This window comes from Bubalus kerabau, chromosome 1 (genome assembly GCF_029407905.1).
Source record: "Bubalus kerabau isolate K-KA32 ecotype Philippines breed swamp buffalo chromosome 1, PCC_UOA_SB_1v2, whole genome shotgun sequence".
Classification (NCBI taxonomy): Eukaryota; Metazoa; Chordata; class Mammalia; order Artiodactyla; family Bovidae; genus Bubalus; species Bubalus kerabau.
This window is the reverse complement of record NC_073624.1, coordinates 78,225,924-78,239,500: the sequence shown is the minus strand read 5'-3', so window position 1 is coordinate 78,239,500 and position 13,577 is coordinate 78,225,924. Positions and strand designations below refer to the sequence as shown.

At 39.2% G+C, this 13,577-nt stretch overlaps 1 protein-coding gene across 1 annotated transcript; it reads left to right on the top strand.

Annotated features, from left to right (window-relative positions):
* The first annotated feature begins 682 nt into the window (after nucleotides 1–682).
* LOC129641658 (lysozyme C, tracheal isozyme) lies at nucleotides 683–6,287 on the top strand. Its single transcript, XM_055566310.1, has 4 exons — nucleotides 683–863; nucleotides 2,046–2,210; nucleotides 3,884–3,959; nucleotides 5,423–6,287. The coding sequence occupies exons 1-4, from the start codon at nucleotides 728–730 to the stop codon at nucleotides 5,487–5,489; spliced, it is 444 nt and encodes a 147-aa protein (XP_055422285.1). The 5' UTR covers nucleotides 683–727; the 3' UTR covers nucleotides 5,490–6,287.
* The last annotated feature ends 7,290 nt before the right edge of the window (nucleotides 6,288–13,577 follow it).

Genomic DNA, 13,577 nt, shown 5'->3' with positions numbered 1-13,577 from the left:
TGCCAAAGGGGAAGATTTTTGGGTGGCATAATTCTGCTATTCTTTTGTAGGTTTTACTATACTGTTTTCTTGCTTTACAATGACTGTTTATGTTCTAACATGAGAAAGTGAAGTAAGACATTGTCAGAAAGGACTTAGCAATGTTCACATGAGGCTTACTTATAACAGTAAAATATTGATTTACAAAGTAACTACTGAGAAACAACCAAAAGAGTCAGCATAGGATTCTGTGATCAACGTGGTGCTTTGCTATATACCTATCAGAACAACAGGCAGAGTGTCACATTCTTTGTGGAAAGTGTACATAAAATACTTTTAAGTGAAAAAGATGAAGACAACATAATGAAAGCACATAAAAAACTTAGTGCAAATGAATATTAATCAAAGATGGGAGCACATTTTCCATTGTGTAATATGTTCATTCAGGGTTTTTCCTTTCTAGTTGCTCACATTCATAATCAAATATGAGGAAGTTCCTCTTTGGGCAATAGAGCTAATGCCAATTCTTTCTGAGCAATGTCTTCAAGCAATATCATTTCATGATTTTCTTGCAATTAACTCTTAGGACATCAAAACTTTTAGCGTAAGTGAAGCAATAAACATTCCCTGCTTTCCACGTGTCTCCAAGGGTGGAGCTCCCAAACTGGTCAGAAAAGAGGGAAGTGAAAAGATGTTAAATAGCAAGTCCAGCTCACCTGGTCAACTTGGACATTTGGCTTCTGTGAACATGAAGGCTCTCCTTATTCTGGGGCTTCTGCTCCTTTCTGTTGCTGTCCAGGGCAAGAAATTTGAGAGGTGTGAGCTTGCCAGAACTCTGAAGAAACTTGGATTGGCTGGCTACAAGGGAGTCAGCCTGGCAAACTGTAAGTTAACTATTCTTCATCCTTCCAAATAGTCAGCCAGCTGTGGAACAGATACTAACTGAGGAAGAAGAATAAGAAAGGGACTTTGAGTGAATGGCTTTTTTTTTAATGTCCCTTGAAGGGTTTGTACATTTACATTGGCTCAAACACATCAGCTCAGAATCAGATGTACCCAGGGAAGGATTGAGGCATGGGAGGGTCAAATTCTATACCATTCCAAGCATGCCAGGTCTTGCTGTACTCCTCTAGTGCCACTAAACTTACCAGCTGGCACTTGTAGGGTGACTACAAGATATATTTCAGCCCTCAGCCATTTCCAGCTTGCAATTTGGGTTCTGCAAGCAAGAGTAAGGCAGTATTTTTGTCCTTTTTAATCCCCCTACCATGATGCTGGGTTTTTAACAGCCAAGCTTTTTAAAAAATTACATTGAATTCTTAGAACGGGAACTGTAGGATCCTATTTCTCCTTAATCAATATCTACATAAGGATCCCTGAAATGTAGCATGAAATAACATTCTATTATTCTGACTCTAATTCATTAATTATTTGTCATTTTTTTCCACAGAATTCAAGATGTGCCCTAAGGAAAAGTTCCTTTGTATTTCAGTCCATACCTGTCCATGTCAACATTGTATTTTTCAGAGTGAATTCAGACATTTCCGCTCCATAACTATTTTTTAATACATGAGCAAATGGCTAGATGGATGGATGGATGACATAGTCTTTCCTATCCTATGATTCTTATTGTCTGGATTCTAATTTGATATCCAAATTCACCTTTAGGTATCATAAGAAATTTTCTTTCTCCTAGTAAATCCTTATTTTTCCTAGTACAAATATTTTTACATTAGCATATGCATCTGCTGCTCGTGACCAAACCCATTGAACCACTCTGTTGATTTTTCTATTCTAGGCTCAATCTTACCTGGGGGATGGGAGCAATGGAAGACACAGCTATTTCAATATTTTTTACAACGTGTTATCTTGTTTCATTAGTATTAGCAAATGATTTGCTAACAAAAGAATTCTCCTAAGGGCCCCTAACATCAAATGTTAAAATATTTACAAGTAAAATATATCTTTATGCTTCTAAAATAAATCAGTAGTAAAATAGAATTGTGCTATGAAATATAAGTCAGATGATGTTGCTGTTTAATACTAAAAATACATTTTTTTTTCAGGGATGTGTTTGGCCGAAGGAGAAAGCAGTTATAACACACAAGCTATAAACTATAATCCTGGAAGCAAAAGCACTGATTATGGGATATTTCAGATCAACAGCAAATGGTGGTGTAATGATGGCAAAACCCCAAAAGCAGTTAACGGCTGTGGCATATCCTGCAGTGGTAAGACAAGACACTGTTGAGTGATGGCACAGGCCCCATTTGGTGGTACCTATAAGAGGAGAGACTTAGTACAAATGAAAAGGTCTTGAAGAGTTCATGAGGGACCCAGAAAAGCTCCATCTTAACTTCTAGAAACGGCTTTATCATCTACCTCATAATTCCTTAAGTCAGAAATCAAAAAGCTGGTATCACAGAAGGTTGCTGTTTGCTAACATACAAGAGTTGGAATGATCTATCACTGCATTGTAACTGGACATGTTGATGCTTTGTAAAGAGCAATGCCATTCCTACTAATTTACCTGGTTGGGAGAGGTTTAGGGATAATTTGGTTGTGTGGTCTTTTTTAAAATTTTGTCATATTTACTTCTTTTATGTATATATTATACAGTAGGGGTTTTTGGCTGAGTGATTTTAAAGTGAATTAGAAACATTTCACATTTCATTCCTAAATTCTTTAGTTTGCATATCTCAAACATGCACTTCCTATTTAATCACTGTCATTCTAACAAGTTAATATATGCATTTGTTTTAATTGGGGTGAAGCACCTATTCTATTGAGTTCCTTTTAAAACTGAGATAACATATGCAATATTTAGGGCTTCCCAGGTGGGGCTAGTAGTAAAGGACCCTCCTGACAATCAGCAGATGTGAGATGCAGGTTCAATCCCTGGTTGGGAAGATCCTCTGAAGGAGGGTATGGCAACACACTCCAGCATTCTTGCCTAGGAAATCAACATAAACAGAGAAGCCTAGGGGGGCTACAGTCCATGGGGTCTCAGAGAGTCACACATGCACGTGTGCCACACAATATTTATTGCATAAAATATTGGAGAAGTATTGCCAATTTGATATTGTTTAATTTTTAATATTAAAATTCCTATTAAAGAAGATTCATTTCTGGACATATCTTTTATATACACTTAGTTTAGTTTAAAAATTATTTGTATTATACAATAATCTGTGGTCATTGAATAAAAGTTCTACTACCCAGAGACTTATGACCACGGTAACTTGTGGTCTCCACATCTTCTTTCAGAATACACATCACTCAGGTACATGAATGTAAAGCTATATAATTCACATTTGTACCCACATACAAACATGCAAGCAATATGCTTCAACAAAAATGAAATTGTACTCTATTTACTACTTTACAATATGCTCGTTATTGCACAATATCATTTTTCTCAACAAATATCAATCTTATTAATTTTTCTGGATGAATAGAATTTCACTAAATATCCTAACATTTATTAATCCAACTCTTGTATTGATACACACATCTTGGGTACATCACTTATTACTTTTCTTGTTTTGGAATGAATTTTCACTAGTAGAACTGCTGAGCAAAAAACTGCTAGATTGGTTTCTGCTTGTTTGTTTTTGTTTTGTTTTCAAAGTGTCCAGTGAAAAGAGAACCTTCTATCATATTAGTTAATGGTTTCAGAGCTTCCAAATGACATTGGAAAACAAAAAACAGAATGCTTTATTTCATGCCAAAGGGGATAGAATGGAGAGAGAGAGTTTTCTCCCAATATTCACAGATACAGGGACTCTTAAAAAAATAATTGTATTTGTTCTTTCCTCAGCCTAAGAGAATAAAGCTGGCTGAACCTAAAATTTACGTGAATTTCTGTGAACATTGTCCTCATTTCCCACCACCTCTTTTTCAGTTTTGCTGAAAGATGACATCACTCAAGCTGTAGCATGTGCAAAGAAGATTGTCACTCAGCAAGGCATTACAGCATGGTATGTTATTTTTTGGTTTTTGTTTTCCATACAGTGTTGTTAAGATGTAATTGACACACAGTACTTCATAAATTTAAGGTGTACAGCATAATGACTTAGTACATCATGAAATGATTATCACAGTAAGTTTAGTGATCATCCATGATCTCAATGGATACACATTTAAAGAAACACAATGCAATACTGTTAAGCAATTATCCTTCATTTAAAAATAAATTAAAAACTTAAACAGAAGAAAAAAAATTTGTGATGAAAAATCTTGTGATTTACTCTCTAATCTATTTTCATATGTGAGCACAGCAGTGTTAATTCTATTCATCATGTTGTACATCACATTTCCAGTGTTTACTAATCTTATAATTGGAGGTTTGTAGTACTTTCCAATGCTTTCATCCAATTTCCCACCCCTCACCCCACCCACTGCTGCTGCTGCTGCTGCTAAGTCACTTCAGTCATGTCCGACTCTGAGCGACCCCATAGACGGCAGCCCACCAGGCTCCCCTGTCCCTGGGATTCTCCAGGCAAGAACACTGGAGTGGGTTGCCATTTCCTTCTCCAATGCATCGAAGTGAAAAGTGAAAGAGAAGTCATTCAGTCGTATCCAACTCTTAGCGACCCCATGGACTACAGCCTACCAGGCTCCTCCATCCATGGGATTTTCCAGGCAAAAGTACTGGAGTGGGGTGCCATTGCACCCCACCCACAATACCCACAATTGGTAACCACAAATCTGATTTCTTTTTCTGAGTTTGTTTGTGTTTCAAGTATAATGGACCTTCAACACTATGTAAGTTCCCTTCACAGAGCAAGGTATGGGTTAAGCATTAAAGGAGAGATGTGGGGTCTTCCCTAGTGGTTAAGAGTCTATGCTTTCAACGCAGGAGGGGGTCTGGTACCTGGTTGGGAAACTGAGATACCACAGGCCATGTGGTGTGTGTGGCCAAAAAAAGGTGTGTGTGAGAGGGTAGGGAGAGGTTTTATCTTACTGTTATGAGCAAAGTGTGGGAAGATTCTCTAAGACCAAGGGAATTGAAAATGGAAAATCTAAATATTAAGATTTATGCTAAACAGTGTATTACATAGTAACAAGTCTACTATCACCTCAATTTATTCTAAGGACTTCTAGAATTTTTAAGTTTTTCCACACTCTACCAATTCCTTGTCATATCTTGAAATTATTTTTGAAAGTAAGTAAATATGGAATACGCTTTGCAGTTGTGTTGTGGACTACACAAGACTCAACATTTGTGTTCAGCATTGTGTGCTCTACTGAAGCCTTGGGGAGATGTGAAGGCCTTGCTATACATGTCTCCAGTTAATAAATAAGCAATACTTGGATCTGTCTGTAGCTTGTATTTCATGGACTGATTAACTATTTTGTTCTCACAAAGGATTTGAAGTATGTATAACACAATGAAGATATGTTTTAATCTTATTATCATTTGTTTTATCTTTTTCTACAGGGTGGCATGGAAAAACAAGTGTCGAAACAGAGACCTCACGAGATATGTTAAGGGTTGCGGAGTGTAACTGTGGAGTTTTCGTCTTCAGCTCATTTGTCTCTTTTTCATATTAAGGAAGTAATCGTTGAGTAAAAGGTTATACTACCACTCTTTCAAACAAATAATGTTTTTTCCGAAGCAGGAGCATATGGTCTTTCTTCTAAGAGGTTTGATGTTTACCTCACTTGTTGATTGTTTGATATTAGGCCTACAAAATTTTTCAGCTTGCTAACAGAACTAATGCTGGTGAATATTTGTCTAAAATCTTCATTATCAAATGTGTCTCTGGCAAATTTAGTTCCTCAAAGAGATAACCCAGACTTAATCTTGAATGGTATAAGTATTCCCTAATATTCAACAAAATATAACAAAAGATTAACTCTAAGCAAATTGATCTTAGGCATAGCCCCACCTGAGTAGGCATGTAAACTCTCATCTGTTCAGTCAAAAAGAGTAGAATGCCAAATGGCTAAAAATGGAAACAGCCCGTCAAGAATTTTGTTTTCCTAAGTGTGACCTTTGGTTTAAATGTTTTAGTAGAATGTTGAATTTACACAGCTTTAAAAATAAACTGAAAGTATATACATCAACCTATTTTAGCCTTTGTAAAGAACTCATTTAGGCATCCTGCTGATCCTGAAGGAATATAAATAAGGATTAGATGAGCTGTTGATTTTCCTTAGTTTTATCAGCTTAAATTCATGCATTATGACTAAATTCAGAAGCAGATGAGCCTGCAAGCATTGAATTAATTGCTATTCAATAGATGTGAAACTATGCATGTTGTAAAAGAAAAACATTTTCATTAAAAGCTTTGCAATTCATACTTTGTCTTCCTTTGTTTAGAGCCATTTAATGTCTCTGAAGAAATACGTATGTATTGGGAAATAATGATCTGACACTTAGTATTTCCTACATTCTCACCTGTACTGAAACAGGTGGATATTGCTAGAGAAATCCATAAGCCTGCTGATATCTCACTTAATGTTTTAAATGTTTAATCTTTTTTGGCTGTGCCATACAGCTTCAGGGACCTTAGTTCCCCAAGAGGGCTTGACTTCTTACTCTAAAGAGTGAAAGCACGGAGTCCTAACCATGGACCCACCAAGGATTTCCCCTCACTTAAAATTCATCAATACAAATCTCAAATGGGCCCTCACGTCTACCTGGTCATCATAGTCACTTCTCTGAAATCCTTCTGTGTTGGTGTCCTCACTCTCCAAAATGACTGTCACTATTTACTTCCCTCTTTTCAAAGTCCCAGCACACACACCAACCCCTGGCCTTCCATACTCTGCTCTCAGCAGATGACCTTACAGTCCGCCTTACAGTCTTAAGTCATCTGTCAGATGATATTACACTGACAGAACAGAAGCAACCTCATACAAACTCCTCCCCTCCTGGCCAGCATAGCAGAGCTAACATCTTTCCCTGGGCCCGCCCTCCCTTCTTTCCCCTTTATCACTGGGATGAAGGGCTTCTGCTCCTCAAATGGCAGTCTCCAAATGCAGTCTATCACAGCCCTCTCACGACTCCAGTTTAGGCTGAGGGTTTCCTGCATCCCGATTTCTCCCTCTGCTGGATCATCCCCAGCACTGCACGAGCTGCCCTGGGAACATAATTCATCTTACAAAGAACTCATAGGCTCTACACACCCCTCTAATTGCTGTGGCCAGTGCAGCAGGAAGGGATCAAAAGTGGTCGATGCACAGTTTGGGAAAAAATAAACTAGAGTCAATATTAAAGTTTTAAAGATGGGACCAGGGAACTCAAGAGCTCTTAGATCAAGAGCCCTGTTCTTCGGAGCCACATCATTTTTATTTAGTGTCTTGGCAACAGAAAGCATCTGTTGTGCGACTATGAAGTCAGCCTCCTGTGTCCCCGGTCATGTCTCCCATTTTATTGATTACTTTAAACTATCTTTGTTATTTTCTTTTACAAGGGGTTTCGTCTAGCTGGAGGGCATAGACCTGCATATGGAAAACATCTTGGGAAAACATCTTGGTGTGTGCACAAGCAGCGATCTGAACCTGCGCTGACCTGGCTTTCCAAGGTCCACACTGTGTTTTTCCTCAGCTTACCAGGGCATGATGACCCCAACTAATCAACCTGATGTACTTTTGTTTGGGTTATGCTGTATTGCTATATTTTGCTTTTATTCTTTTCCCATGGCGATTTTCTCACCACTTAGCCAGAACAACAGGTGGCTAACTATTAACCCCTGCAACCACCTACAACATTTTCGACTCCCTTTTATAACAACACTTCTGGGATGAGATATCTATATTTACCCACTCCATGTCCTCACCTCCCTTTCTCTTTTCATCTCTTCTGAATTTGACTGCTGTCCTCACTCAGCTGAAAACGGCTCCAACAGGACTCCTCCCAGGATGCCTTGGGGCCAGTTCTAGTGATCACCTGATTTCTGCTCATCTACTTGATCTCTCAGCAGCATTTGACACCTGAACCACTTGCTACTTCTGAAAACTTTTTCTTCCTCAGCTTCTCCTGCTTTATATTCTGCCTCACTGATGGTTTCTTCTCAGCCCTTCTTGGCTGTCTGTTTCTCTGCTGATTGATTTTTAAATGTTGGAGCCTATAATCATATTAAACATGTTTTATCTATTCATATATTTGCCTCTTTCAAAATAGAGTGTTTCCTACTTTTTGAAGTGCTTCCTTGATAGCTCAGTTGGTAATGAATCCACCTGCAAGGCAGGAGACCCCAGTTGGATTCCTGGGTTGGGAAGATCTGCTGGAGAAGGGATAGGCTACCCACTCCTGTATTCTTATGCTTCCCTTGTGGCTCAGCCAGTAAAGAATCTGCCTGCAATGTGGGAGACCTAGGTTCGATCCCCAGGTTGGGAAGATCCCCTGGAGAAGGGAAAGGCTACCCACTCCAATATTTTGGCCTGGAGAATTCCATGAACCGTATAGTCCATGGGGTCGCAAAGAGTTGGAAATGACTGAGTAACTTTCACTTTTCTTTTTGAAGACTGAAATAATCTCAGTTTCCCACCAAATTTTCAAGTACAGTATAGCCTTCTGTGTTTTCTTAACAGTTTGAGAATATCCTGCGAACATGGTGCCCAGTGGCTCTGAATTCTTCAGTGTGTAACTCCTCAAAACATCATCCAAACCAGAAGGTGAACATGGACAAATTCGGACCACCTAATCATTTGATCCTATACAATTTCATCAAGTGTCCCATAAATCCTTCTTAATGAAAAGGTCTAATTCAGAATCGAGTGCTATAATTTGGCTGTCATGTTTTTCAGTTTCCTTCCATCTAGTTCACTTCAGCTTTTCCTTGACTTTTATGACTTTAACCCTTTTGAAGACCTCAACCAGTCATTGTGTAAAATGGCCTAAGGTTTTTCTGATACTCTCTGGAGTAGGTTAGTTTATGCACCTTTGGCAGGGATACCACAGATGTGATCCTGTGTTCTTCCCAATGCATCCTTTCAAGTGACATGCAGTTCTGAAATGTTCTACTACTGATGATGTTCGTATTGATCATTTGATTAAGGTGATGTCTGCAAATCACCTCCACTGTGAAGTATTTGGTAGAGCGGGAGGTACTTTGAGGAATTTTGTTCCACAACAAAGTTTTGATTTTTATATTCACTTATTATATCAGCATGGGCTTCCCCAGTGACTCAGTGATAAAGAATTTGCCTGCCAATGCAGGGGACGCCAGAGACATGGGTTTGATCCCTGGGTCAGGAAGATCCCCTGGAGAAGGAACTGGCTATACGCTCCAGTTTTCTTGCCTGGATAATTCCAAGGTCAGAGGAGCCTGGTGGGCTGCAGTCCCTGGGGTTGCAAAGAGCAGGCGTACACACATTATATCAGTATGGACCCCTGGTTTCCTACTTTACTCCAATTACAATGAATCATAATTCATTGCTATCATTTATTTGATGTTCCTAGTGTCCCTGATTTGGCCATGAGAGTCTCTGCCAGCTAACTCTGTCATTTTGACTTGTCCCCATCATTCTCTGGGCACCTGTTTGTTTTCTCTCACAGGATGTTCTAAGAGTCACATTGTACTTTTCCTCCTTCAGCCTGGAATCAGGTATTTTGCCAAAAAGCCCTTATTCCTCACAGAGGACAATGGTATTTAAAAAACTAAGCAATATGTGAACCGTGAACTTCCTGATGCTCAAGCTGGTTTTAGATAAGGTAGAGGAACCAGACTCAAATTGCCAACATCTGCTGGCTCATAGAAAAAGCAAGAGAGTTCCAGAAAAACATCTATTTCTGCTTTATTGACTATGCCAAAGCCTTTGACTGTGTGGATCACAATAAACTGTGGAAAATTCTTCATGAAATGGGAATACCAGACCACCTGATCTGCCTCTTGAGAAATTTGTATGCAGGTCAGGAAGCAACAGTTTGAACTGGACGTGGAACAAAAGACTGGTTCCAAATAGGAAAAGGAGTTCGTCAAGGCTGTATATTGTCACCCTGTTTACTTAACTTGTATTCAGAGTACATCATGAGAAATGCTGGACTGGAAGAAACACAAGCTGGAATCAAGACTGCCGGGAGAAATATCAATAACCTCAGATATGCAGATGACACCACCCTTATGGCAGAAAGTGAAGAGGAACTCAAAAGCCTCTTGATGAAAGTGAATGTGGAGAGTGAAAAAGTTGGCTTAAAGCTCAACATTCAGAAAACGAAGATCATGGCATTCGGTCCCATCACTTCATGGGAAATGGGGAAACAGTGGAAACAGTGTCAGACTTTATTTTTCTGGGCTCCAAAATCACTGCAGAAGGTGACTGCAGCCATGAAATTAAAAGACGCTTACTCCTTGGAAGGAAAGTTATGACCAACCTAGATAGCATATTCAAAAGCAGAGACATTACTTTGCCAACAAAGGTTCGTCTAGTCAAGGCTATGGTTTTTCCTGTGGTCGTGTATGGATGTGAGAGTTGAACTCTGAAGAAGGCTGAGTGCCAAAGAATTGATGCTTTTGAAAAACTGTGGTGTTGGAGAAGACTCTTGAGAGTCCCTTGCACTGCAAGGAGATCCAACCAGTGCATTCTGAAGGAGATCAGCCCTGGGATTTCTTTGGAAGGAATGATGCTAAAGCTGAAACTCCAGTACTTTGGCCACCTCATGCAAAGAGTTGATTCATTGGAAAAGACCCTGATGCTGGGAGGGATTGGGGGCAGGAAGAGAAGGGGATGACAGAGGATGAGATGGCTGAATGGCATCACTGACACGATGGACGTGAGTTTGAGTGAACTTCAGGATTTGGTGATGGACAGGGAGGCCTGGCGTGCTGCGATTCATGGGGTTGCAAAGAGTCGGACATGACTCAGCGACTGATCTGATCTGATCTGAAGCACTGGGCACTAGTGTATCATTGTTCCCAGGTTCCATCTATGGATAGAGCTGGAGAATGTATATACATTACATAATTTTATCTATTTAAACTGAATTTATATAACACCTCTTATTCCACTCTCACCCTACAAGATTAATATTAGTTATTAAGTAAATTTCCTTTTCTATGTTGGTAACTCTGTAGGATGACAGTGAGAAACCGAGCTCCCGCTGTCTGTAATATCTGTAAACATATCTGAGCATATGCAAAGATTTGATCAATTTGCCTATATGTAATCAATCTTTCAACACTGCCATACTGTGGAATATATGCTTTTCACTCAGTCGTTGATACCCCTCACTGGGGCACCTCTTCTTCCACATCTCTTCACCTTCTCTACTGTGTTACATCTCTAACACATCATGTTTGGCCACTGGCCTTACAGGAAGGTGGGCAGAAACATTTTACTCCTGTTTACATCCATACTCCAAACACCTGTAAGAGTGCCTATAACATGATACATGACCAATAAATATCAGTTGACTGAATCAATCTCTCCATTTATTTAGCATATTCCCCCAAGCTGGGCATTTTGAGAGCTTTCTTACTTTCTCATCCCACATGATTCCAGTACAGCAGCTTCTGAGGCTCCAAGGGTCAGGTCTCAAGTCCATGTGACCAGCCATGGGACAACAGATTAGTAAAAGCTGGCCCAAGAGGGAAAGCAATGTCTGTTAAGGATTTTGCTTAGCCTTTTTTTTTTTTAATTGACTTTTAATTCCTTTACAATGTTGCGTTAGTTTTTGCTGTGTAACAAAAGTCCAGGGCCAGATGGCTTCTTAGCAAGTTCTAACAAACATTCAGAGAAGAATTAGCTCTCATCCTTCTCAAACTTTTGCAAAAAATTGCAGAATAAGGAACACTCCCAAGCTCATTCTATGAGGCCACCATTACTCTGATACCAAACCCAGGCAAAGATATCACCGAAATATGAAACACCAATAAATTTTAAATTAAATCACAATTAAAAGACCAATATCACTGATGAGCATGGACACAAAAATCTTCAACAAAATAACTAGCAAACAGAATGCAACAACACATTAAAGAATCTTACCAGGATTGTGGAATCCCGGGAATACAAGGACTCTTCAATGTACACAAATCAATCAATGTGACACACCATACTAACAAATTAAAGAATAAAAACCATAAGATCATCTCAATAGGTATAGGAAAAGCAATTGACAAAATTCAACACACGTTTATGATAAAAACTCTCTAGAAAGTAGGCAGAGAGGGAACCTACCTTAGCATAATAAAGGACATAAACAACAAACCCACAGCAAACATCATTCTCGATGGTGAAAAACTGAAAGCATATCCTCTAAGATAAAGAACAAGACAAGGATGTCTACTCTCGCCATTATTCAACATAGTTTTGGTAGTTCTAGCCATAGCAATCAGAGAAGAAAAGGAAGTAGAAGGAATCCAAATTGGAAAAGAAGTAGTAAAACTGTCACTGTTTGCAGATGACATGATATTATACGAAGAAAATTTGAAAGCTGTCACCAGAAAACTACCATAGCTAATCACTGAATTTGGTAAAGCGGCAGGATACACAGGAATGCACAGAAATTTCTTGCATTCCTGTACACTAACAATGAAAAAGCAGAAAATGAAGTTAAGGAAACAATACGTTTACCATTGCAACAAAAACACACATGAAAAGATGCTCATCACTAATTATTAGAAAAATGCAGATCAAAACTACAATAAGGTATCCCCTCACATGGTCAGAATGGCCAGCATCAAAAAAAAATCTACAAACAGTAAATCCTGGAGAGGGTGTGGAGAAAAGGGAACCCTTTTGCACTGTTGGTGAGAATGTAGACTGATCAGCCATTATGGAGAACAATATGGAAGTTCCTTAAAAAACTAAAAATAGAACTACCATATGATCCAGCAATCCATTCCTGGGCACATGCCTTGAGAAAACTGTAATTCTAAGAGACACGTGCACCCCAGGGTTCACTGCAGCACTGTCTACAGTAGCCAGGACATGGAAGCAACCTAAGTGTCCACTGGCTGATGAGTGGATAAAGAAGATGTGGTACATACATACAATGAAATGTTACTCAGCCATAAAAAGGAACAAAAATAAGTCATTTGTAGATAAGTAGATGGGCCCAGAGTGTGACCTACAGAGTAAAGTCAGAAAGAGAAAACAAATATAGTGTATGTGGACTCTAGGAAAATGGCAGATAAATCTGTTTGCAGGACAGGAATGGAGACAGAGACATAGGGAAAGCACTTACGGACATGGCGGTGGGATGTCAGTGAGATGAACTGGGAGATCAGGATTGGTGTATGTGCACTGCCATGTGTAAAACAGATACCTAGTGGCGACCTATTGTACAATGCAGGGAACTCAGCTCGGTCCTCTGTGGTGTCCTAGACGGATGGGATGGGGTGTGAGGAAGGGCCATGAGGGGACAAATGTATACATAGAGCTAGTTCACTTTAAAGTACAACAGATACTAACACAACATTTGAAAGCAACTACATTCCAAGAAAAATTTTTTAATTAAAAACAAACAGATTTAAATTTTAAAAAGCCCCTTTTATTATGGGAAATCTATAGCATATACAAAAGTAGAGACAATAATTCCCATGTCCCCTTGCCTAGCTTCAAAAATTGAACATATGGTCTATCTTGCTTTATCTATGAGCCCTATTCCCTCTGCCATCTCCCATTCCCCAGGTCAGTTCAGT

Bases quoted from the DNA above. Each gene is read 5' to 3' on its own strand.
- LOC129641658 (XM_055566310.1), top strand. From the start codon at position 728: ATGAAGGCTCTCCTTATTCTGGGGCTTCTGCTCCTTTCTGTTGCTGTC. The intron at 864-2,045 runs GTAAGTTAACTA...TTTTTTTTTCAG, and splicing joins GGGAGTCAGCCTGGCAAACT to GGATGTGTTTGGCCGAAGGA. The intron at 2,211-3,883 runs GTAAGACAAGAC...CCTCTTTTTCAG, and splicing joins CTGTGGCATATCCTGCAGTG to TTTTGCTGAAAGATGACATC.